The sequence below is a fragment of the Mycteria americana genome, chromosome 10 (assembly GCF_035582795.1).
Source record: "Mycteria americana isolate JAX WOST 10 ecotype Jacksonville Zoo and Gardens chromosome 10, USCA_MyAme_1.0, whole genome shotgun sequence".
Lineage (NCBI taxonomy): Eukaryota > Metazoa > Chordata > Aves > Ciconiiformes > Ciconiidae > Mycteria > Mycteria americana.
In genome coordinates this window covers 13,364,144-13,387,854 of record NC_134374.1, presented here as the reverse complement: position 1 = coordinate 13,387,854, position 23,711 = coordinate 13,364,144, and the positions used below count along the sequence as shown (strand labels likewise).

At 55.9% G+C, this 23,711-nt stretch overlaps 3 protein-coding genes across 3 annotated transcripts in view; all 3 read right to left on the bottom strand.

The window, feature by feature from the left end:
• Window positions 1-488: 488 nt before the first annotated feature.
• Window positions 489-5,252, bottom strand: RPS4X (ribosomal protein S4 X-linked). The gene is made up of 7 exons (XM_075513152.1): window positions 4,830-5,252; window positions 4,546-4,623; window positions 3,809-3,989; window positions 3,256-3,353; window positions 2,058-2,229; window positions 1,277-1,434; window positions 489-651 (listed from the first exon to the last, which is right to left on the bottom strand). The coding sequence occupies exons 1-7, from the start codon at window positions 4,830-4,832 to the stop codon at window positions 550-552; spliced, it is 792 nt and encodes a 263-aa protein (XP_075369267.1). The 5' UTR covers window positions 4,833-5,252; the 3' UTR covers window positions 489-549.
• A 920-nt stretch (window positions 5,253-6,172) lies between these two features.
• Window positions 6,173-7,938, bottom strand: CITED1 (Cbp/p300 interacting transactivator with Glu/Asp rich carboxy-terminal domain 1). The gene is given in 5 exon segments (XM_075512890.1): window positions 6,173-6,671; window positions 6,843-6,999; window positions 7,001-7,079; window positions 7,185-7,283; window positions 7,916-7,938. Coding segments are annotated over 5 exon segments (834 nt in total). The 3' UTR covers window positions 6,173-6,195.
• Window positions 7,939-8,648: 710 nt separating this feature from the next.
• The window catches only part of HDAC8 (histone deacetylase 8), a 40,567-nt gene continuing 25,504 nt past the window's right edge, over window positions 8,649-23,711 (bottom strand). The window contains exons 10-11 of the mRNA XM_075512777.1: window positions 15,977-16,082; window positions 8,649-9,186 (exon numbers count right to left, since the gene is read on the bottom strand). Of these exons, the coding sequence (XP_075368892.1) occupies window positions 9,164-9,186; window positions 15,977-16,082 (129 nt within the window). The 3' untranslated portion in view covers window positions 8,649-9,163. The remainder of the gene's footprint in view (window positions 9,187-15,976; window positions 16,083-23,711) is intronic.

The following is a 23,711-nucleotide window of genomic DNA, read 5'->3' as shown; positions in this document are numbered from 1 at the left end:
GCTCCATCCTGGCTGTCAGCGCGATCCCTCGCACGCTCCACCTCCGGAGGAAAGGCACTGAAGAAGAGCAGCCCATGAGGGACCTCCCCAGTAAGCAGCCACCAGCCGGGCTCAGGACGCCAAGCACCACCAATGCCTCCCCTCTCTGCTCAGTCCCACGGCCGGGGGCAATCCCACAGGGCCTCAAGCCTCCCTGGCACCACTGGCCCCACGGAGAGCCCAGCTGGCTCTTCCCAGCCCCCTGCTCCTCCAGCATGTCCCTGGGAACGACATCGAGCAGCGTTTGTGCCAACACCTTCCTGGGGACCGAGCAGCCTGGAGGTTCTCCCACCGCTCCTCCTTGCCTTTCTGGCAGACGGCTCTGGCAGTTGCTCAGATTGCCAGGAGTCTGCCCAGATCAGCAGGCCCTTCCGGAGAGCAGAGCGTGGCCTCACACTGACACGGCCCGGCTCCCCCCAGCCTCGAGGTGCTCCCCAGCCAGTCACACAGCCATTTGGTGAACGGTTTAATTACTACACTGAAAGGACCACTGCCGGCCCGAGCTGGAGTTCACCCGCTGCTCTGCTTGGCCGCCAGTCTCTTGTCTCTCTCCTCAGCAATGGTCAGGCGGATGCCCTTTCCACGGGGCAGGGAGATCCACGGCTTGTTGCCCTGCAGCAAGGGAGAAGCAGCCACTTCACGTCATGAGACCCGGACGGGGCAGAGCTCTCCCTCTCAGGGGGAAAAGCAGCAGAAACCAGCCCCCGCCCATGCTGGGCCATGTACACATGGCCATGGCATTGGCCCAGCAGAAGCCCCTTAGGAAGGTGCCGAAGGTGTACAGGCCCACATCTGCCTTTCAGTCACGCCAATGAAGAAGGCACTTCAGCCAAAACCGAAACACGCCCCTTTCCAACCTGGACAAGAGAGCCCATCAGGGATGATGGCAAGAGAGCAGAGGCATTGAGGGGGAGGGCGCCCTCAGTCAGGGCAGCCGCCCAGGTCACATCAAGACCTGAGCACTGCTCAGCTCCCAACTCTCAGAAGGTTTAAAAAACCAGAGGGCTGCTTCTAGAACACGTCCCCATTCCTCAGTTTACAGATGCTTCCCCTTCCCAGAGCAGTCAGCCTGGAGCAGGCAGAACCACAGGGAGCGGAGCCAGAACTGATGCCAGCACTGGAGCTTCACTGTGTGGGAAGCCAGCGGCGTACCGAAGACACCAACGCCTCTTTGCTTCAGCCAGCAGCCCCCAACAACAGGAGACAACCCACCCGCCTTGTGTCCGCACAGGCTTACTTTGCCAATAACGAAGATGTTGGAGAGCCTGGTGGCAAAGCTATTGCCATTGGCATCCTTCACGTGAACCACGTCAAATGACCCAGGGTGTCTCTCCCGGTTGGTGATCACACCAATACGTCCCAAGTTGGCACCGCCGGTCACCATGCACAGGTTGCCTGGGGTGAAGGAAGAGAAGCGTGACAAGAGCTGGCACAAGGTGCCACGGTGAAGCCCTTCCGCTTGGGCTCTTGGAGGAGCACCGCCGGAAAAGGGCAGGGACAGAGCCGCACTGGCCCACAGAGGGGCCACCAGAGCACCTGGTGGCACCTTGAGGAGCCAAACAGCTCTCTGGCCCCAAGGCCCGTACCAAACATTCCCCACCACCTTCTCGGTTGTGTCAGCACCAAGGAGGCGTTCCCATACCACTTGTCCTGACACTGCACATGGCTCTGCAACTGAAACCTTCTCCCACAGCAAAGAGCCAGGAATCTCCCTACGGCCGCCCAGAGCTTTCCGCTCCTGGCTCCACGAGAGCCAGGCTCAAGCAACCTCTCCACCAGCTCGCTGCTTCTGCCTGGTGCCTGCTTGCTCTCGGAATTGCTCTACGCCAAATGCCTCCCACTGCTGGCACACGGGAGGAATCCCTGCTCCAGCTCCAGGTGGAGATGCGCCAGGGAAACAACCCCTTTCCCAAGGCTGCCACCACTGCCTCTCTAAAGCAAAGATGTCCGGGATTTGTATTTAACTTCCACCCTGGTCTCCACAGTGGGGAAGAGTACAGTAGGGATGCAAGACCTACCTGTGTCAAACTTGATGAAATCTGTGATCTTGCCTGTCTCCAGGTCAATCTGGACTGTATCATTCACCTTGATGAGAGGGTCCGGATAGCGGATGGTGCGGGCATCATGGGTGACCAGATGAGGGATTCCTTTGGTGCCCACAAAGATCTTCCTCACCTTGCACAGCTTGTACTGCACACAAAACCCAACAGTGCTCAGCTGAGGTGGCCAGCGGCACCATGGACCAGGTGACTCTTGTCCCCCGGAGAGCCGCCAGCCACAGCAGGCCTCAGAGCCCAAGCAAAACACCCACTCCAGGGCTCGCGACAGCCCAGGCACCGACTTGCCCAGTTCACTGCCCCAGCACTGCCTCTCGTAGGGCTGCCACGTGGCTATGCTACAGCCCCACCAGAAAACAACCGCGCTTCGGGAACAGCTGCCCACCCCAGGCTTTGGCTTCCCCCCAAACACTGGCTGCATTTTCCCAGGAAAGTCTATGCCAGGGCAGTTTCCTCATTTTGCCCTGAAGCCCGTGGTCACACAGCAAAGGCCCAGGCTGCCTTTTGTCAGGACACGAGAGATCTGTACCCCTACTGCCTTTCATTCCCGACTCCTTCACAGCCACTTTGGGACTCACGGGTCAACACAGGAGTGCTAGCCAGAGGTAAAAGCATATCATGGGGGGAGCGAAGAGGCCCCAGACACACAGACTCACAGCTCAGGCACGCCAACGTGCTTGGGTTAAGGAAACACGTGCGGGAGTCGCTCCCTGACACCCAGGGCCAGAGAGCGGTTTTGTAAACACTTCCATAACAGACCCGGGAAGGAGTTCGAGGCTTCTGCACCACAGGCAGCACCATGTTTCTGATCACTGTTAGCTTGCGGAGCCCTACACAAAGGCTCACCACACCACAGCAGAGCCACCCCCACCCCAAAGCTCCCTGTGAAGGTAACCCAGCCCATGCCAACAGCGGTCATGTCAAGCACCAGACAACGCACCTGCAGTCATCTGGGAGTTGCTCTCACATCACCAAAAGATTTCCCCCCGCCAAAGGCTTTGTACCCCAAGCCTGAAGGCCCTGATCTTCTCAAGGGTGGCACGGACTCAGCTCTCAGGGAAGGGAGCCAACAGCTCCCATTCAGGAGATGCCGAAGAGGAAACACCGCCCCGACCAAACCCAACTGGGCCCACGCTTACGCCAAGCTGAAGCCCCTCACCTTGGCCTCTTCAGCTGTGATGCGGTGAACAGCAAACCGGCCCTTGGTATCATACACCAAGCGGAAATGCTCGCCTGTCTTCTCAATGCTGATGACATCTGATTTCCGAGAGGGAAATAAAATAGCAGCTGTTATCAGCTACATTACCCAACTCTGTAACTCAGCACGAAGCTCAGGTTTAAGAAGAACTAGGGACTGCTGAACAATGCTTCAGGCGTGAATGACGAGGTAGGCACTATCTCCTCTTGACCACAGACTCACATCTCTTACTGTGATACAGGGCAAATTAGCAAAAATAGCCAAAGGCTTTAGTCTGAACACCAATTTACGCATATGCAAGCAGGCAGTTATAGGCTACAGGTATCTGGCTTTGGTATTCATTGCGGTGCATGACTCCAAACTAAATAACAGATGCTTATATTACCTTTTCTTCAACTCCACCGGGAAAGCATCTTTTTCCCCCAAATCGTGCCAGCCTCACAAATAATCCCTCCCCCCTCCTCCCAGTGCAGCAGAGCTGCCTGAGGTACCTGCCCCAGCCCTCTCCGCTCACCCATGAAGCCTGCAGGGTAGGTGATGTCTGTGCGGACTTTGCCATCTATCTTGATGAACCTCTGCATGCAGATCTTCTTGACCTCATCTCCTGTCAGGGCATACTTCAGCCTGTTCCGCAGGAAGATGATGAGTGGAAGACACTCCCTCAGCTTGTGAGGGCCTGTTGATGGACGGGGTGCCTGCAAACAGAACCTTTCTGCTGGGTGCTCAAGCACAACAGCAGCATCGACTGTCCCCAGAGGAAGAATGCTACCACCCTGACAGCTCTCGCAGCAGCACCCGAGGACAGCTGCAGGAGGCCTAACCACTAAAGAGGCAGTGATAGGCTGCAGATATCTTTTCTTGGTATTCACAGCACCCTTCCCCCAAGTCTTGCCAGCCTCACCAAACACTGTCCCCAACACAGTACAACCATCTACTGACCCACCCCAGCGAAGGAAAAACACCACAAGCAGGTCAAGAGAGCAGCCAACTATCCCACTGCCATACCCCTTGCCAACGGGGAGACACAAAAGCTGTTCACAAAGCCCCTCAGAGAAAGCAGCCCCTTCTCCCCTGCACTGCCCACCTGCCCCAGCTCACCGCCAGCCCCCGAGCAGCGCGCCTGAGCACCCCCGTGGTGAGACTGCGGAGCCGCCTGGGCCCGCAGAGAGCGGGAAAGGCCGCTGCCGCGGGCAGCCCGGCCCCGGCCCCGGCCCCATCCCCAACCCCAACCCAACTCCGGCCCGCACTCACGAAGACGCCCGTCAGCTTGTCCAGCATCCAGTGCTTGGGCGCAGCCACGCGCTTCAGGTGCTTCTTGGGGCCGCGGGCCTACGGGACGGGACAGGACGCGTTACGGGCCGCCGCCGCCGCCGGGCCCAGCCCCCCCAGCCCCCCCCTCCCCGGACCCCCAGGCTCCCGCCCCAGCCCGGCCCTAGCGGCAGGCTCCCTCCCACGCCCCTCGACGCGGCGGCAGCCCGCGGCGGGCGGTGGATGGCAGCGGATGGCGGCGGGGAGCAGCCGCGCCGAGCTCTCACCATGGCTGCGCTCCGCCGGGAAAGGGCCGCTGCTTCCGGTCCGCCGCTGATATCCGCGGGCGCGGCGGCCGCGCCGCGGGGCGCCCCCTGCCGGCCCGGAGGTCCAGCGCCGCCCGGTGCCAGGGCGGCAGGGTGCGCGGCCCCCCGCCGCGGGACAGGCTCGGCGCTGCCCGCCGTGCCCTGCTGACGCGCTGCCCACGGGAGGGGAGGGGGCAGGGTCTGGGCAGCCCCCAGCAGCGAGGTGGGGTGCCCCGTCCCCTCCCCGCTGCAAGCGGCCTCGACGGGACGGGGGCACCCCGCTGCCGGCAGCGGGCGGCCGTGTCCGTGCCGGGAACGCGCGGGGAGGGAGGGGGTCGCGGGGAGGGTGACCAGATCCCTGCCGGCCCTCGCCGGTGCCGTGGGACAGCCCCCCACGTTGTGCCCCTACGGTTTGGGAGAGGGTGTCGGGGGTGGCGCATCCCCCCCTCCCTCTGGGGCGGGCCTCGGGGGGCTTCGGAGACTCCGGCTACCCCGGCTGCCTCGGGAGCCGAGCCGGGGGGGACACGCGTGCCGGGCCACCGCCCTCCCCTCGCCCACGGCCCCTCCCGGGGTGGAGCTGGGCCCCCACGCAGCCCCCCGAACCCGACTGCGGGCCTGAGCGCCCGCTCCTGACGGCAGCTCGGGGGCCAGCGGTCCCCGCCTGGGCGCCCCGGGGAGGCTGGCGTGTCCCCCCGGGGAACCGGGGTCCCCGGGGCACCCCCAGTCCCCCGCGCCCCGCCAGGCAGCCGAGCGGAGCGGCCCCGCACCGGGCGGCCCCCGGCGCGTCTCCGCAGCGTCGCTCCCGCAGCAGGGCGCGGGCGCGACCGGGGTCCCGTCCTCGGGGGTGACGGGCTGGGGACGCGGCGCAGGCGGCAGCCCTGGCGCCACCGTAAAGCCGGGAGGCGCGGGAGCTGCGGGGGGCAGATCCTCCTCCCACCCCGGGCCGCTTCCCACGGGGCCCCCGCGGAGATGGGCCCCCTTGCCCCCCCGCCAGCCCCAGCGCTGAGCTGGACAGGGAAAGGGGCACAGCCGGGGCACAACCGTCCTGCCAGGCTTTATTCGACGGCAGCTTGAGACCTCCGCCGGCCTGGCCCCCGCCGGGCGGCTCCGCGCTGGGGGCGGGCAGCGCGGCCCCGCCCCTTCTCCAGCCCCGAGGGCGGCCCCGGCCCGGCCCCGGCCCCGCTGCGAGCGCTGCCCGCCGGCCGGCAGCGCCGGTCTTCGCCTCCCGCGGGGCAGCCGGGGCGCTCCCCGCGCCCGGCGGCACCGGGCCGCGGGCCCGCGGCGGGATGGGGCGACGCGGGAGCCCCCCCCCCCCCCCCCCCGGCCCCCGCCCCAGCCGCCTCCAGCCTCAGCAGCCGGCCGGCAGGTCCGCGGGGAAGTCGAACTCGTGGTGGCCGAGCCAGAGCTCGGGCAGCTCGTCCGCCCTGTCGAGGCCGAGCTCCAACACCAGCGCCCTGAGCACCTCCTCGTCCACCGGGTCCGAGTCGATGATGCCGGGGCCGGCGGCCGGGGGCGGGCGGCTGCCCGCGCCCCGCGGCTGCGCCCCCGAGCCCCAGCCGGGCGCCGAGCCGGGCTCCTGCGGGCGCCGGGCCCCCCCCGCGGCGCGGTGCCGGCCGTTCAGCTTCCGGCGGTGCGCGCGGGCCAGGAGGCGGGGACCCGCCTGCGGGGCCAAGGGGGCGGCGGGGGCCGGCGGAGCCCCCCCCGCGGCGGCCGGCGGCTCCCCGGCCCCGGTGCCGGAGGGGTAGCGCAGGGTGGCCGCCACCTCGCGGTCCTTCGTGCCCCGGGGCGGGGACCGCAGCGAGCTCATCTCCTCCGGGGCCTGCGGGGACACGGCGGCGCTCAGCGGGGCGCGGGCTGCCCGCCCCCCCCCCCTCCGGGCGGATGGGGCCCGGCGGGGTCCCCAGCCCGGGGGGGAGCTGAAGCTGGAGCTGGAGCGGGGCGGGGAGCGGCGTCCCGGCTCCCCCCGCGCTTACCTGGGCGGCCCCGCTCCCCGCTCGGCTCCGCTCCCCGCACGGCCCGGGCAGCCGCCGCCGCCGCCGGATTTATAGCGGCCCCGGTGCGGCCGGGCCGCGGGGAAAGGCGAAGCGGAGCGGGGCCGGCGGGCGGACGGGGCGGGCTGGGAGGGACGGGACGAGGCGGGACGGCCCCCGGGGGCGGTGCCGACACCGCCTGCCCCGCCGGCCCCCGGCCGGACCCCCGTGCCCCCCGCTCCAGGCTGGGTCCCTCCGAGTCCTCCCCGTTCAGGCCGGGACCCGCCATGTCACTCCATCCAGGCTGGCACCTCCCACGCTTCCCCATCCAGCCTGCCCACCCCCAACCCTCCCATGTTCTCCCAACTGCCTCCCAACCTCTTGGGTGGGAACCCCCATGCCCCCCCCATCCAGGCTGGGACCCTCCATGCCTCCCCCCATCCAGGCTGGGACACACTTGTAACACCTATGCAGGGTGGGGGAGAAGAGGGTTCAGCTGGTGCCAGTGGCGAGGGTGACGTGGGCTGGTGCCCTCAACCAGCCAGAGCAGGATTTGGGTGTGAGGGGGTCTGTTGAGGGGGCACTGGGGGTACCCCCAAGCCTTTGTCCCACCTTTTGCACTTTTCTTGCTGCACTTGTTCTCTCTGCATTCAGGGATGTGGACAGAGATGGCGGAAGGGGTGCTTTAGCCCGTGCCTCAGTTTCCCCAGCTGTCTGTGGGTGGGCAACCTGCCTGGTTTGGGGTGCCATATCCCTACAGGCCCATTCCTGGGTGCAGCTCTCCCTGCGCCCCACCTAAACCCCACGTAGTGCCACAATGTTTGACAAGGGGGGGTTTCCTATTGTTTGTTTCCCCAGTTGCGCTCCTGAAGCAGCTCCCGCAGCTCGCAGGGCCGTCTGTGCCTGGTGCGGGGACAGAGCACCCCGAGGCGGGTCAGCCAGCCAGCTCCTCTGCTCTCTCATACCCCACTTTTCTCCCGGCTGAACGACCCCCAGGGCTGACGTCTCCCCTGGGCACGGAGAGCCTTTGCTGTGCCAGCGGCAGCGCCAGCCTCCTGCCAGCGGTCACCGCACCAAGGCCAGTCTCCCCCACCCCACCGCAGCAGGTGCCGGGGCGACATGGAGGGAAGCAGGGAGGGGGTCAGGAGTCGCTCCACGGGGACATGAGAGCCACGTCCAGCTGAACTCCCTCCACGCTGGATTTCCTGTTGTTTGGATCGGCAGTGAAAAACAAGAGATGAAAACAAAGCCAGGCCAGGCTGGGAGTCCCTTCGTCTTGCTATTTATTCCAGCGTAATCTAATTAAAGCAACAGGAAATATGCTTTCCCACGGCGACTGGACATCCTTAAAAAGAAACAGCACAAATAAAAGCTCCACAGGCCAGGTGAAGGAGGGGACAAGGGCAGCAGAGGCCAGGCTCCGCAGACCGAGGCACCGGGAGGGATCTGCCCCAGGTATCTGCGCGCCTGCGCCCTCGCTGAGATGCCTTGCTGAGATGCCGAGCGGCAGCTCCCATGGGGCGCTGGAGCATCTGAAGGTTCATCTGAGATCTCCCGGGACAGGAGCTGCCACCCTGCCCTGCATGTCTCTCGACACTCTGGGGAGCACCCCCCGGGTCTGGCCCCTCTGCACAGGTTTTCAGGAGCCCACCCATCGCCCTGGCGGGTGCCCGCGCTGCCTCACGCGATGGGGCTGGAAGGAACGGTCACAAATGCAACTGCAGATCTTTGCTTTCCAGCGCTGGTTGGACCTCCGCTGAACGCGTGAAGTGCTATGGAAAAGAGCACTGGCAAGCCAGGGTGGGAGCAGGAAGAAAGGAAAGGGCTGGAGGATTATTTCAAATACTTTATTTTTTAAAAATTCCCAGTTAAAAACACAACGGCCATGCCTTTCTGTGGGTAAGAGGCACAGCCTGTGCCCCAGGCTCTCAGCACCGCTTCCCGGGTGGGCAGCTCAGAGGCCGTGCCCCTGCCAGGAAGGCAATGCGGCACCGGGCTCCGGGCTGGGGAGGGTTCACAGCTCTGAGCAGCCCCTCTCTTAAAAAACATTTAAAACCAGTTGTGAGAATAAACTCTGCCATGTTAAAAAAGGAAAGAGAAAGGAGCAAGGGAGGCTCTGCCGGCACTGGAAGGCTGTGGCTGGAGGGCCCACACTCCTGCCTGGGGAGAGCCACGGTGCTCGTGGTGTGCAGCAGCTTTTCTTCTTTAAAGAGAAAAAAATCAACCAACCAACAGTAATTTCTTCCAAATTTCCCCCGCAGCCACAAATTTCACCAGCTGCTCACATAAACACACCATCTTCCCCATGGGAAATGCTCTTGCGGAAACCTGAGCCTTCCTTCTCCGCTAAACAACATGCTTCAGATTCCCTGCAAATAAAAGGAGGCAGAAAAGGATATTTCCACTGATATTTCAGCCTGATGGAGTGGCCTGGCCCGGGGCAGGGGTGCCACCCCTATGCCTGATGGACCAGGCAGTGATACAGGAATCCCAGCCTCAGCGCAGACCCCAGTCCCCGCTGGCCCCTCGCTCCCCTCGCAGAGGCTGCTGCCCCCCTCTGAGCCAGACTTGGGGAACTACCGAAGGGAGACCCTGCCACCGCTTCCACTACGATTTTCTCCTGCAGGCTGATCGCTGGTTCCAGATTCATGGGCCACCACCGGCGGGGCACAGGCTCACTCTCTGCTGCCTTGTCCCTCCTCCGGGCTGGATGCACTGCCAGGAGTGCACAGCACAGGTCCTTCCCTTCCAGCTCTGGAGCGATGCTGTTCCTCCTCCCCTCCCAGACCGATCACGCAGTTGTGATCAGGCGGCAGACCGAACATTCCCAAAGAAGTGTTTCAACAGACCCACACCGAAGTCGCCCATCTCCCCAGGACAGGCACAGACCAGTCCTGCAGGTCTGCACCTCGTCCCAGGCAGCAGTCCCTCACACAGCCTTGGGGACAACTGCCCGAACGTGATCCAGGTGAGGCTGGTAGTGTGCCATGTTACAAGCCCACTTCAGCAACCATGGAGTCTAACCACTGGCCTTTTATTCACCCCTCTGTAAGACACTAGAAGACATGGCTGTTTTCTGAGTTGCCTCCACTGAGTTGGAGCACCCGTGCTCTCTTGGGAGCAAAGGATGGGAACTTTGCTCCAGCGTAAATCACTGCCTCAGAGAAAAGACTTGTGCCAGGGCTGACTGTGTGCCAGGGATATTTTTGCATTGCAGGGTTCACTCTCTAACTGACAAGCTCCAACCAAACTTGCATGAAGGAGGACGTGAGCTTACGGCATAAACATGCAGAACTTGGACTGTTGATGAAACAAATGGTGATTTAAACCAAAGAGGCAGAGGCAGGTAAAATACTCTATGTCAGGCTTGTAACGGGTGATGAGCGTATGCGTGGGAAGTGGTAGCTTACCAAGCTGTGGTAACGGGACTGTCAGCAACTGGGAAGCATGTCTAGGAGTCAAAACTAGGCTGGGGACTGGAGAGGCTGGGGAAAAACTAGGCTGGGGAACTGAAAAGCTAGCCATGGTGCAGGGGAAGGGCTAAATCCATGAGCTCTCCTCTCCTGAACTCAGACACTGTGGTATGAAAGGGAATGAAAACCATGCATCAGAAGCAGCTGGAACATATCCCCCTGAAAGCATCTGCTTCTCATTCAGCCCTACACAGCCTCCAGGTCCTCCTGCATCCAAACGTTAACCCCCAGCTCCAGGCAGTCAACGAAGAGATTTCTCTCTTACTGACAGGGTAATCCCAGCCATGGTACCTTCCCTGGCTGCGACCTGGGCTCACAGCCCCAGCTTTTTCTGCCTAGGTTTAATTAGCTGCCCTCCTCCGTAGGAAGCCTCTGTGTGGGCACACGTGTCTGAGGCTGATGACACCCACAACCACGTCCAGCAAGCGTTTCATCTCATTGAATGAATCACAGAATCACAGAAGGGTTTGGGTTGGGAGGGACCTTTGAAGACCATCTAGTCCAACCCTCCTGCCACGGGCAGGGACATCTTTCACCAGGTGAGGTTGCTCAAAGCCCCGTCCAACCCGACCTTGAACACTTCCAGTGATGAGGCATCCACAGCTTCTCTGGGCAGCCTGCTCCAGTGTCTCACCACCCTCATCGTAAAGGATTTCCTCTCTATGTCCAACCTAAACCTACCCTCGTTCAGTTAAAAGCCATTGCCCCTTGTCCTGTCGCTACAGGCCTTGGTAAAAAGTCTCCCTCCGCCTTTCTTAGGAGCTCCCTTTATATACTGCAAGGCCGCAATAAGGTCTCCCCGTGGAGCCTTCTCTTCTCCCGGCTGAAGAGCCCCAACTCTCTCAGCCTTTCTTCCTAGCAGAGGGGTTCCAGCCCTCGGACCATTTCCGTGGCCTCCTCTGGACCCGCTCCAACAGCTCCGTGTCCTCCTGGTGCTGGGGACCCCCGAGCTGGAGGCAGTGCTCCAGGGGGTCTCAGCAGAGCGGAGCAGAGGGGCAGAATCCCCTCCCTCGACCCGCTGGCCACGCTGCGGGTGACGCGCCCAGGACACAGTTGGCCTTCTGGGCTGTGAGCGCACGTTGCTGGCTCACGTCCAGTTTTTCATCCACCAGCACCCCCAAGTCTTTCTCTGCAGGGCTGCTCTCAACCCATCCATCCCCCAGCCTGTATTGATACCGGCGGTTGCCAACTCTTCCAGCCTGTCAAGGTCCCTCTGGATGGTACCCCTTCCCTCGAGTGTGTCAACTGCACCACTCAGCTCGGTGTCATCTGCAAACTTGCTGAGGGTGCACTCAATCCCACTGTCATGTCATTAATAAAGACAGTATCAGTCCCGAGTGCAGACCTGAGGGACACCACTCGTTACCGATTTCCACTTGGACATTGACTGCAACTATTCGGATGCGCCCATCCAGCCGATTCCTTATCCTTCTAACACTCCATCTATCAAATCTATATCTCCAGTTCAGAGACAAAGATGCTGCGCAGGACCATGTCAAAGGCCTTACAAAAGTCCAGGTAGCTGACATCAATTGCTCTTCCCTTATCCAACAGGTGAGTCGGGCACGATTTGCCTTTTGTGAAGCCACGTTGGCTGTCTCTAATCACCTCCCTGTCATTCATATGCCTTGACAGCTTCCAGGAGGATCAGCTCTATGATCTTACTGGGCACAGAGGTGAGGCTGACTGGTTTGTAGTTCCCAGGGTCCTCCTTTCTACCTTTTTTTAAAAATAGGCATGATGTTCCCCCTTTTCCAGTCACTGGGGACTTCACCTGACTGCCATGACTTTTCAAATATGATGATGATTGTATTGTTCAAGTATGACCTCTCATCACAACTGGCTGTTTATTTGCAGTGTCACCAACTCTTTACAAACCTGACCTTACTTTTAAAAAAACTCCTCTTAACAAGGTAACAGAAGCATAACCCAAGCCACTACCAGGCATGTTGTGGCCATCTGTCAGGAAGATTTCAATAAGAACTGACTTTAATTTAGGCTGTCTGTGAGATAAGGTTTAAAGAGTTTGGGCACATGGCTCCTATTAAACTAGTCCATTCGCAAGGACTCATCTTGTGCAGGGTCATGCATTTCCTACGGGCCACACCAGGCTGGCCAGAACAGTCCATCTCCCCCAGGACCCACTCACTGCCTGCTGCTTTCCCACAAGGCTTCCAGATGTGGCCAGGGAGAGGGTGGGGGCCTCCCAGCTTGTGCTTGCTCTCGCCTGACATCTCTCCTATAAGCCCCTGCCTTCCTCAGCAGGCTTCAGGAGCCGGTGCTGGCAGAAGGGATGGACAGAAGTGCCATGGCAGCCCGAAGTCTCCTTCCTTCCCCTGCACTGTCTCCAAGGAGTTGCAGTTCCAAAGCACCAACCACAAGCCATGAACTGAGATCCCAGTCCACCAGGCCATTCCTCATTTTGACTGCTGCATGGTGGGACAGGACAGAGGAGATGATCATCTGCTCCTCAAGCTTCTCTAATGAACCCGACCATCAGCAACTCCTTGTCCTCTGCATAATGGATTTCCAGAACAGTGGCTGTCCCCAGGACAATGCTCTGCTGAGTTGGCAGCAATATCCTCTTGACTTTGCAGGGGCCCCTTTCTCCCAAAATGCTTTCAGCCCTACCAAGACAGTGGACCCTGCAATCTTTTCTCAATGCCCAGTGCAGATGTGTGCCCACTGCTTTGTATCAACAGGCACTGCTGTCATGCCAACCTGCTCCACCACCTCTTGTGATTTCTGTGTAAGATGCTGAAAATAGATCCCCTGTAAAGATCCAGCTGACTTTGACTGGTTTTTTTAATCCTTTACTCTTTGCTTCCTTCTTCCAAATCCGTGGATGTGAAAGTCTCAGTGGCACACGGACTTGATACATTTCCAACTTGGCCTAAGGAGTCTCAGCTCTTGGTTTAATGCTGTTATAAGCTAGGTACTCTGGCACTTAAGAAATAATGGAATAGAAACTCCTATTTTTTCTCCTAAAAGGAGCTGGGACATCTTTCTCATTTCAACTTTGGGAACTGCAGCAAGTTCTCAGAGTTTATAAAACTGCTGCTGGGTCCAATTCATCCCAGATGAAGATGTGCTGCTTGTAGAGATGGAGCAGACTAAGGCCCTTCAGGTTGGAAGAGAGATGGTGGTGGAAGTGCAATATGGGTCTGTGAAATCACGGACTGGCATTGGGAAGGTGAAGAGGAACCAGTTACTTGCTGTTTCTCATTTACAAGAACAATGTAAAGGCACTCAGCGAAACTACCCAACACCAAGTTTTACACAAAAGAAAGTAGTCTTCCACATGCCAACCATGACACTCACTGCTGTGGACACCCAAAGTCTAAACAGCTCTGGAAAAGGAATAGAGGAATTAATGGAGGACAGGTTCCTTGGTGGATCTCTAATGTGCATCCAGCAACAATGCCTGGCTTGGGAAGCCCCAAAACCACCACATCCAAGAAGCTGGGTAAAGATACCAGGAAAAAGATATATAAAACCAACCGCCATGCTTCTCTTAGAAATGCAGATTTACAGACACATTTACTCTACGCTTACAGATACACCTACTGAGCCTACTGTACCTCCCCGTAGTGAGCTACATATCCTCCTGGCTTTAGTAATCACCCTTGCATTCAGTGACGTTTTTACTAAACATCAAGAAGTTAACATAAGAAGAATGGGTTCTTCAGACACATGAGCAGTAAGCAGAAGCCCAGGGAAGACATAGGCCCATTGCTGACAAGGGCAGGGAAACCAATGATTAATAATGCTGACAAGACAGAGGTTCTCAATACCTTCTCTACCTCTGTCTTTACCGGCATAGCTGGACTCCAGATCACAGGAACACGTGCCTACAACAATGCACGTGTCCACCCACCCAGCAGGGATGGGTGGTCTGTGACCTCTTGCAAAGGTTCAACCCGCATAAATCCATGTTAAGAGAAGTGGCTGACGTTGTTGCAAGGCCACTGTCCATAATATTTGAAAAGTCATGGAGATCAGGGGATATCCCTGATTACTGGAAGAGGGCAACTGTCACCCCCATCTACAAGGAGGGCCCAAAAGAGGACCCAGGAAACTACAGGCACATTAGTCTTAGTTCAATTCCTTGGACAGTCATGGAACGAGTCCCCCTAAAAACTGTTAACAAACCAAATGAAGCAGGTGACTGGGAAAAGCCAGCACGGCTTTACCAAGGGCAAATCATGCCAGGCTGATCTGGTTATCTTCTACAACAAGATGACATCTTCTGTCGACATGGCGAGAGCAGTGGATGTTGGTTACCTGGATTTCAGCAAAGCTTTTGACACCTTCCCACAGCCTCCTCCTGGACAAACTGGCAAGATGCAGATTGGACGGGTGGTCTGTAAAGTGGGCAGGGAGGGAATTGGCTCATAGGCAGCACACAGAGGGTGGTGATCAATGGTTTTTACTCAGGCTGGCAGCCTGTCACAAGTGGGATCCCCCAGGGATCAATACTGGGCCCCCCCAGCGTTCAACATCTTCATAAATGATCTGGATGACGGGACTGAAAGCAACCTCACCAAGTTTGCTGATGACACCAAAATGGGTGCCGAGGTGGACACATCAGAAGGAAGAGCCATCTCACAGAGACCCGGACACGCTGGAAGCGCGAACTAACAAGAACAGTATGAAGTTTAACAAAGACAAGGGCAACGTCCTGCACCTGGGACAAAATAACCAACGAGCCCCGTTCAGGCTAGGATCTGCGTGGCCGGGGAGCAGCCTTGCTGAAAGGGACCTGGGGTCCTGGTGGACAGCAAGCTGAACGTGATCCAGCAGTGTGCCGCTGCAGCAACGAAGGCAAATTGGATCCTGGGCAGTATCTGCAGGGGCATTACTAGCAGAGATAGAGACGGGATCATCCCACTCTACTCAGCGCTTGTCAGCCACACCTGCAGTACTGTGTCCAGGTCTGGTCCCCACAAATCAAAAAAGACATGGACAGCCTGGAGACTGGTCCAAAGGAGGGCCACAAAGATGATCAAAGGGCTGGAGAACCTGCCCTATGAGGAAAGGCTGATGGAGTTGGGTCTTTTCTCCCTGGAGAAGAGAAGGCTCGGGGGGACCTCATCACAGTATTCCAGTACTTGAAGGGCAGCTACAGAGAGGACAGAGGCTCTCTCTTCACAAGGAGCCAACGGAGAGGACAAGGGGCAACGGGTATGAGTTGCACCAGGAGAGGTTTCACTTCCTTATAAGAAAGAAATTTTTTACAGTGAGAACAACCACTGGAACAACCTCCCCAGGGATGTGGTAGAGTCCCCATTGCCAGAGGTTTTCAAGATGTGACTGGGCAGGGTGCTAGATAATCTCATCTAGGCTCCCTTTCCCACAAAAGGTTGGCCCAGGTGATCTTTTAAGCCCCTTGCAGCCTGGGCTGTTCTATGATTCTAATAAGGACAAGGCCCCATGCTCCTCTGCCCAGCCAGAGGAAAGGCAATGGCAACTTTTGCTAACAGGGACCCACAGCTCTTGGCTGATGTGCTACTAACACCGAGAATCCCAAGTGAAGCAGGAGACAGATGATGCTGTACACAATGAGCAGTCAAGTGAATGTGGTTCATCTTTCTAGTCAGCGAGAAAGACTCCAACAGGCTTTCCTGAAGTCCTCTCTAAAAAGACCTGTAAGCCTGAAGTAGGAGTGTTGGCTTGGACAACTCACCTTTGACAGAGTTAAGAATTTCTTGAATTCTCTGTGGCTCATTGCGGTCTGGTCTGCAGCTCGGTGTGATCTCCAGCACGTAATCAGGACCATACTCCGTGAAGAACTGCAGGGAAGAGGAGAGGAGAGGAGAAGAGAGGAGAGGAGAGTCAGCAGAGAGGTCTCTGGCTGGCTGAGGCTGGCGGAAGGGCTCCCTATGGGTACCTGTTTGTAAAAAGGCAAAAACATTCTCCCCGTCTGAGGGGCACGTGTAGCTTAACTACATCAAAGAGGTGCTTCTGCAGCATCCGTGCCCACCTGAAGTTTGCAACTGCTACCAATTCAAGGGCTTGGGAAGCAGAGCTCAGCGGTGCAGCCAAAAGCAGTCTCATGTCTATCCCAATGCTTTATTTGGGAAAGCTGTTGACACTCATTTTAAACATGGTTACCTGCAAACCTGATTTTTTAATGAACAGAATTCAAGTGCTGCCTATGAGATATCCTTCCTTTTGGCTCCCTGCCTCACCTTGCAGAGTGCTGCATTGACATGACTGTGAAACAGCTGGAAGGAGAAAAATCAGTGCGCTTCAAGGTTAATAATGTGTCTTTCCTGGCTGAGTGCTCCAATAGTGCGCAGCTGAGCCTGAATAAGAAAGTCTGCAGTATGTGGGCTCTACATAGTAACGCAGAATCACAAATTGTTGCCAGCAGTTTTATTTCACAAGCACACAGCACACCAGGGTTAAAAATTCAGCAGTGAAGTTGCAATCGGTCCTGTTGCTACCCCTAGAGAGCTTCACCCCATGGAGAGCTACTCCAGACTTAAAGCTATTGTACAAAAGATTGGGAAATTCACAGCATTATAGCCTCCCCAGTGATTAATGATGCACAGGGCTGGGGTTTTCTTTAAGGGTGAGATTGGAGGTGGTAGATCTGGCAACCCAAGACCTACATCTCTGCACTAGCAGGGGCAATGAGGGCTTCTCCAAGCAGACCTCAACATGCCAGTACTGACGAGGAAAATGAAGCGGCTCCCGAATGCTGCAGGTTACAGTCCAGCATTTGAAAGCAAACCTGAAACCACGCTGGGTTTACCAGCCTGTGAACTGCAGTGTTAAGGAGCTGCCCGCTCTGTAAGTACATCAGCTATTCACACAGAACGGGCAAGGCAGCTGGGTCAGGGCAGGCAACGTGCTGCCTGTCCTGCTGCCTGCCAGCCTTTTTTGTGGGCCAACACAATATGCCACTGAAAAGGGAGTAAAAGGCAGATTTTAACAGCTGCACCAGTTCATTTGTGCCGTGGTCAGTCACTGTAGACCCAGCCAGCTGATTTAAAAAAAGGAAAAATCTTTCCTTTTTAGCGAGTCAGGGTTTTGACCTATGCTTTCAATGCTGTGAGAATGAGATCCCATCTGTCTCCCAAACCAACATGGGGCAGCAGGAAGCTGCAGTACGTTGTGGCTGCTCTTAGCTCATTAAAAAATTATCGTAACTATTCAGATCAGAGATGGACCCAGGGCCAGCACGAATGGGAGCCCTACGCAGCTGTATTGTGCAGCATGGGAGCACATACGTAGCTCATTAGCAGGCTAGCCCTCTTTCTTCCAAGCTTCTCCATGGTCAGCCCAAGGACTGATGTATATTTTCCAAGCAGGCTATTTTCACAGTTTTCTTAAGTAATCTCCTCTATAGCTAAACATTTTCCTTTCCTCACCTCTGCCTGGAGATTGCTTTGGAAAGCCCCTGCTGAAATACTGACACGAGAGGAGAACACTGACATTTTTCCTGCTTAGAAAGACTGAAAACAGCTACAGCAGAAGCAGCCAACATGTTTTGGGAAGTCCTCAGTAAGAGCTGGTGCCTCTAGTCTGGTTTGAGCTTGCCCTTGTAGTGTGAACAGGAGACAGCTACTCCCAGAGCATGCAGGCTCTACTGGCCAAGCCCACTGACTCCACAAACCAAGCACGCTGGTTTATTTGCAGGAAAAAAGGAAATACACACAAAATCTTGACTGCAGCATCCGTGGAAGAGCACACGGAAAACGCACACCTCTCAGTAACTGGTCTCGGCTGTACAACCTGTTGGTTACGCAGGCAGTGGCACAGCGGACTTTGTACAGCGGGTCTAGCACATCCAACCTGGGAAACAACGAGGCACAGTTAATCCTGACGAAGGCATAATTCCGCACTTCCGCATCCTCTGATTTCTGTGGCACCAAGTGAAACAGAGCACCAACACAGCTTCATGCAACTGTTTTTCAAAGTCTATGTTAAAGGGCAAAAATACCTCGACTTCTGCACTGATGTGGTTTACGGCAGTTGAGAAGCTTTTGGTATTAAATACCTAATATCCTGTAGAGCAGCTCCATGTGCTGCGCCACCCAGTATGGGTTGCAGAGCGCAGTCATGCAGAAGAGCTTGGGGCCGGCTGAGTTTCACACCGTCCACCAGAAAGCAGGTCAGCAGGGCAAGCCTGGTAAATCTTGAACGGGCTTATCCAAGAGCTCTGAAGCAGGCGCTCTGAAGCAAACAGCCCCAGCTGTTCAACACGTTCCTACCCCTCTACCACAGGTTCCTGCGCAGGTGGCAGGAGAAAATATGTGTCCGGTCACCCCCGGTCACAGACTGAGACACAAGGGCTGAGACACAAACCGGCAGGGCACAGGGGCAGCGGCAGGAGCCCCTGCCCGCTTCTGCTGCCGTGCGCCGGTGGCAGGATGGCCAGGCAGGCAGGTAAGGACAGGACCACCTCTCATGGCCGCAGCTAGAGGTGCTTCTTGTCTCTGAGGAAGCACTAACAAAAGAAATTCTTTCAACCACTCATCAATTGACAAAAGCAACAAGCAGCACCTAGGAATTGGCTGAGTTTTGACCCATCACAGCGACCGAGAGAGACAAATCCACCAAAACAAACCAATAACGTTGACTTTCTCTTTGAGGTGGGAGGCTTAAGCCTTAATATTTCTGAAGACAGTACAAAAGAGCCATTTGTACAAGCATCTTGTATCCACTTTCTTGCAGCCTAGAGGGGGTTCAAGAGGTGGTTTTCAGTGCTTCAGAAAAGACTCATTCTGTTTCTTCATCTCTCAGAACAAGGAGGATGTTACAAGCAAGCAAGCTCATGCTTCAGCAACAACAAAATGCCTGCACTACTCACTCATCCATTTATTTGTAGCAGGGGAAAACATTTCTTTTTCATCCCTGAAAAAAACCTGTCATTTTCAGGGATGAAAATGCCCGTGTTGAGAACCGAGACTCACAAGGAAAGCTAAAAACCCTCTCCTTAATCAGCAGCTCACCTGGAAACTCACAACCATTCCCTTTTAAAACTCAGGCATGCCAAAACTGAGAGAATCACAAATGTCGGATGAGCAATCCTAAAGCCCTGAGCAGGCCAAAAGAAGCGGAAGTTTAAACCAGAGGGAGGCATACCTGGGACTGCAAATCCCTTCCCTCCGGTCAGCGGGGTATCCCAGAGAAAGGAGCAGCGCCCCGTGTAGCAGCGTGGCTGCCGAGCGCTTTGATGGTCTGAAAGAGGGTGGGACTAATGGTTCAGGAGATGGGAATGAGGAATGACTGCAGGGACAGAAGTGTTGGAGGAAGAAAAGAGTAGGCATAGAGGCCAGGAAAAAGGGTGAGAAATTGAGAAAGGAAAAGGCAAAGAGGAGAAATGACAAAAAAAAAAAAAGGCTAAAACAATAATGTTCTTAAAGGGGAAGGATACTTTCTGCTGAATAACACCAGATCTGACAACAAGTACTATGCCAATAGCAAAAAATTAGGTATCTTAAAGCCTGGTACGAACAGTTCGTTGGTGGACACTGCTGCAGGAGGACCATGACCCACTGCACCGTCAGCACTGGATGTTCAAGGAAATTCTATGCTGGTCCTTCCAGACATCCTAAGCCTAAGCACCGTTACACTGCTGCTCAGTCAAATGCTTCCTGGATCTCAAGCCCACAGCCATCTTGTTTTCAAGCCCTTCTCTACAAACTCATGCACAAAAAAGAACCACCAAAAGACCTCCATGTTTCTGAATACTGACTTTCTTTCACAGTAACTTGATTCCAAGACCTGGAGCTGTAAAGAACATCCCCAAACCCCTCAGTGCTGGAAGAGAAGCAAAGTGCTACATATAAGTGGGTAGAATTTGGCCTGTCATCACTGAAAAAGCATGCCAAACCAGGCTGATGGAGAGAAATACATCGAGAGCAGCACAACCCAGCCACTTCACAGCAAGGCGCTTCAGCAATGACCTATCCTAGGCCAGGCACTCTCACGAGTTTCCTTCAGGAGGCGAGCAGAGCCCCGGGGTTGTACAGCAGGAAAGCAGTGCCTGGACTGCCTTCGAGCTGCTCACAGTCAGGAATTCTGCACTGATCTCAAAAAGCTGACTGGTCTGACAGCTCCGTTTCCAGGTTTCATGTTAATCAGAATGGGAATTCCTATTTAAAGCAAAGCAAACACAAAATCAGGAAGTACCAACCTTTGTTTCTGTGCGCAGGCACTGATAAGCTATTAAGCCATTAGCAGTTCTTTGCCAGAAGCAGCAGAAAAAAAACTGGGAATCTGACAAAAAGACGTCAGCCCTGTGTGCACACAAATACATCCATACACATACACAGAAAGCACACGCTGTTTCCCCTTCAGGTTATCTCCTAGCTGTGTACATATTTCATAGCCACTAGCCTCCGAACCAATTCCCCTCCTTCATGACTTTTCTCCCTGCCAAATCTGCTTCCACCAGTTTACCTTAAATATTCCAACCCATCCCAACAGCACAATGCAGGCAGCCTGGAGCATCTCGTGGAAAGATTATAGAGGTTAAAATATACTTAGAGAAGCACTCTGAAAATATGCAAAACCAGTCAGCTGTAGCTTCTCTGGGATTTTCTGTTACAAAGCTCTGCAGGATTAATGCAAGGTGAGGGCATCTCATTCTCATTCACGGAGAAACAGGCTGCCCCACAAAGTGCTAGCCTGGAACTTGCACTAGCAGCAAGGTGAGGAACTACGTTACCTTTGACTAGTTCCATCTAAGGGGGAAAAAAAGCCTTCTCTAAATGCAATGACTCACGGAGTGAGAGAAGGGAACAGAAGAATTCCCATCAAAGTGAAGGGCCCCATACCGAATACATAGTAAGACACTCCTTCCCCTGAAAATCTGAGGTCCATAAGGTTTAAACTAACTTGTCAAGTCAAAAATCCAGGTGTGAACATCACATGGGAATGTGCCTCGTCCAGGCTCTGGAACAAGGCAATAGCAAAGCACTGCCTGGCATCCAACTACTCTCTGTCATGCTCTGATGCAAGATGAGCCTGCTAGAAAACACAGAAAGTGCATTTTAAGTTCAGTAAATGGCAGAGCAAGATGGGCTATGGCTCCCAAGGATGGTGTACAAGTATTCTTCCAAACCGTGTCCTCCAAAACCCATATTTGCCATCAACCATCTTCCTGTCTTCTGCTCAGCAAAGATCCGTCTTCCAGATAGCTTTGTTGTAAAGCAGAGCCACGAAGAGAAGCCAGAGAGCAAAAGGTCCTTGATGACTTTGGATGTCAACTCCCAAGCTGGCTCATGCCTTCTACAGGCAGCTTGCAAAGAGCTGTTTCACTTCAACAGATTCAGGTCCCCTCGCGGAAAGCGCAGGAGTGCAAGAGCAGCAAGTTGCTTCCTGGAGCGCTCAGCGGGCCGGCATGTGTATTCCCATCTGTACCCAAGGCAGCTGGTAGAGACGCTGCACTGAACTGCACACCCTGCCTGCATCCAGCAGCAAACCTGCCCCATGGCTGGGAGCCTTTTCCCTTGGCAAAGGTGGAGAACGGAAGCTTCATCTTAACTTTGTCCAAGCCCTCAACAAGGCGAGAGCCCATCTTAAGGATGCAGAGCAGGATAAAGCTTGCTTTTGTTTACCGAGGCTTTCCTAGTTCACTCCGTGGCTTTTTAAACACAGCCAAGTCTTGATGTGCCCCTCTCCGTGCTTCAGCGGAAGCCCGAGGACATGCAGCCATCCCCACACCCAAGCTGAAACGCAGCCAGGCAGAAGGAGGGCCCCAGACGCACTGCACAACACACAGACACCCTCGAGGGAACGTGGAGGACATCTGCATCCTGGGCGCTGAATCGCTTTATGGAGTTTGCCTTCTCCACATACACCCAGACAAGCACTCCCATGGCATCTCAGAGTTCAGAGCCCCCAGCCAAACCTCCGCTGTTCTCGCCTGGATGTTAAGTGTGTGGGGCCATGTGCTGCCACGCTCATATGCGGCTCTTCAGCGTGAAGGGGCTGGCAAGCAGTGGCACAAGAAGCCAGGGTTTTATGCCCTTGAACAGCAGAGAGGCCTCAGGAAGCCAGGCCTGAGATTTTTCTCCCCATCAGCACCTGCACAGGGAGCTGCATCAGCACACTCTCACTGTGCTCTCCGCAGTGACCTCTCCTCAGACCTCAAGCACCAGCATTTCTTGTAGTTGCCTCATTACAGAGGCACCTCCCTCTGCTAAGGACCTACGTGCACGCGCTGTTGGACATGGATATTTCTGACTGTGCTGTGTCCCAAAGACAGTGTTCAGCAGCAGGCTTCCAGGAGAGACTGGTACCTGTACATACCTTGCAGATTTCGTCAGAAATCAGACTTGTTTCAGTGCTCCTGAGAAGCAGGAGGTTCCCAGCCCTGGAGGAGCACTCTTTCCTGGGGGAGAAGCACAACACGATCCAGTACAAGCTGTCCCACGCTGGCCTTAAGGCAGGGCTTGCACATCCACTCAAGGGTGAGAGGCTAGTAGATCTCAAACTCCTGCTCTCGTGCATGCCAAAGCCCATGCCATCCATCACCAGAAGACAGAGCAACGTGCTGAACAGCTGAACCACAGGAAGCCCCAACGTGGGGAGTACGCAGGTACCTGGCAGGGACTCCCCCATGAATTTCGTCAACCAGGTGGGATTCCCATGTCAAGGGGAATAGACTCACCAGGCACAGATTAATGCACGCAAAGGCTGGGACATAAGAGAGGTGGAGACTGGAGTTGCTAAAACAAGGGTTAGGAAGAAGACACGCACGCTGGCCCTCACATGCTCAGGCTGCGTTTTTCCATCTGGCCCCTCCTGGTCCCAGGTTCTAACCATCACATCCAACACAAGACCAGTCTTTTCACAGCTTCATTGGTTTATCAGCCTTGGCTATTAATTTCCCACTGACAAGTAAACAGATCCAGCTGGCAATGTTTCCAGTTGACTGTTCTTCCTCCATGAGTGACAAGACTTTGGAGGACCATGGACAGAAGGAGGAGTTATTGGTTTGAGTAAAGCAGCCACCAGGCTGCAATCTCTGCTGAAAGCCCACAAGAGCAGGATCAGGCAGTTTGGTCTGTGTGGAGAGGAGCAAGCCTGGGGACAGCATCCAAATCAAAAGGCAACATTAGCTGCAGCGAAGATAAGCCTACAACTGCTTGGGATCTGCCATGGCTTCTGATCTCATCGAAAACAGGACAAACAATAAGAAGGATGTCAGCTTCACTGCAGATCACCTGTGGCTGTCCAACTGCAGCAAGGTTCCTGCCTCCTGCCCATGGCAGTGTCACCGTGTTAAAAGGAACTTGCATTTACTTAAGTACCCAAATCTAGACCGGATCAAGAGGGGATTTTGTACCTGAGCTTCAACAGAGCTTTCCACCCTTGGAAAACAATTTTTCTCCTCTCCAAGCCAGCGTGGTCTTCAGAAACCATGTCAAAGAAGGTGTTCATTTGTCTCTACCTCAGAG

Excerpts from the sequence above, each read along its gene's own strand:
- RPS4X (XM_075513152.1), bottom strand. Across the intron at positions 1,435-2,057 it reads TTTCATCAAGTTTGACACAG|GCAACCTGTGCATGGTGACC; the intron begins GTAGGTCTTGCA and ends CCTTCACCCCAG. Across the intron at positions 652-1,276 it reads ACATCTTCGTTATTGGCAAA|GGCAACAAGCCGTGGATCTC; the intron begins GTAAGCCTGTGC and ends CCCTTGCTGCAG.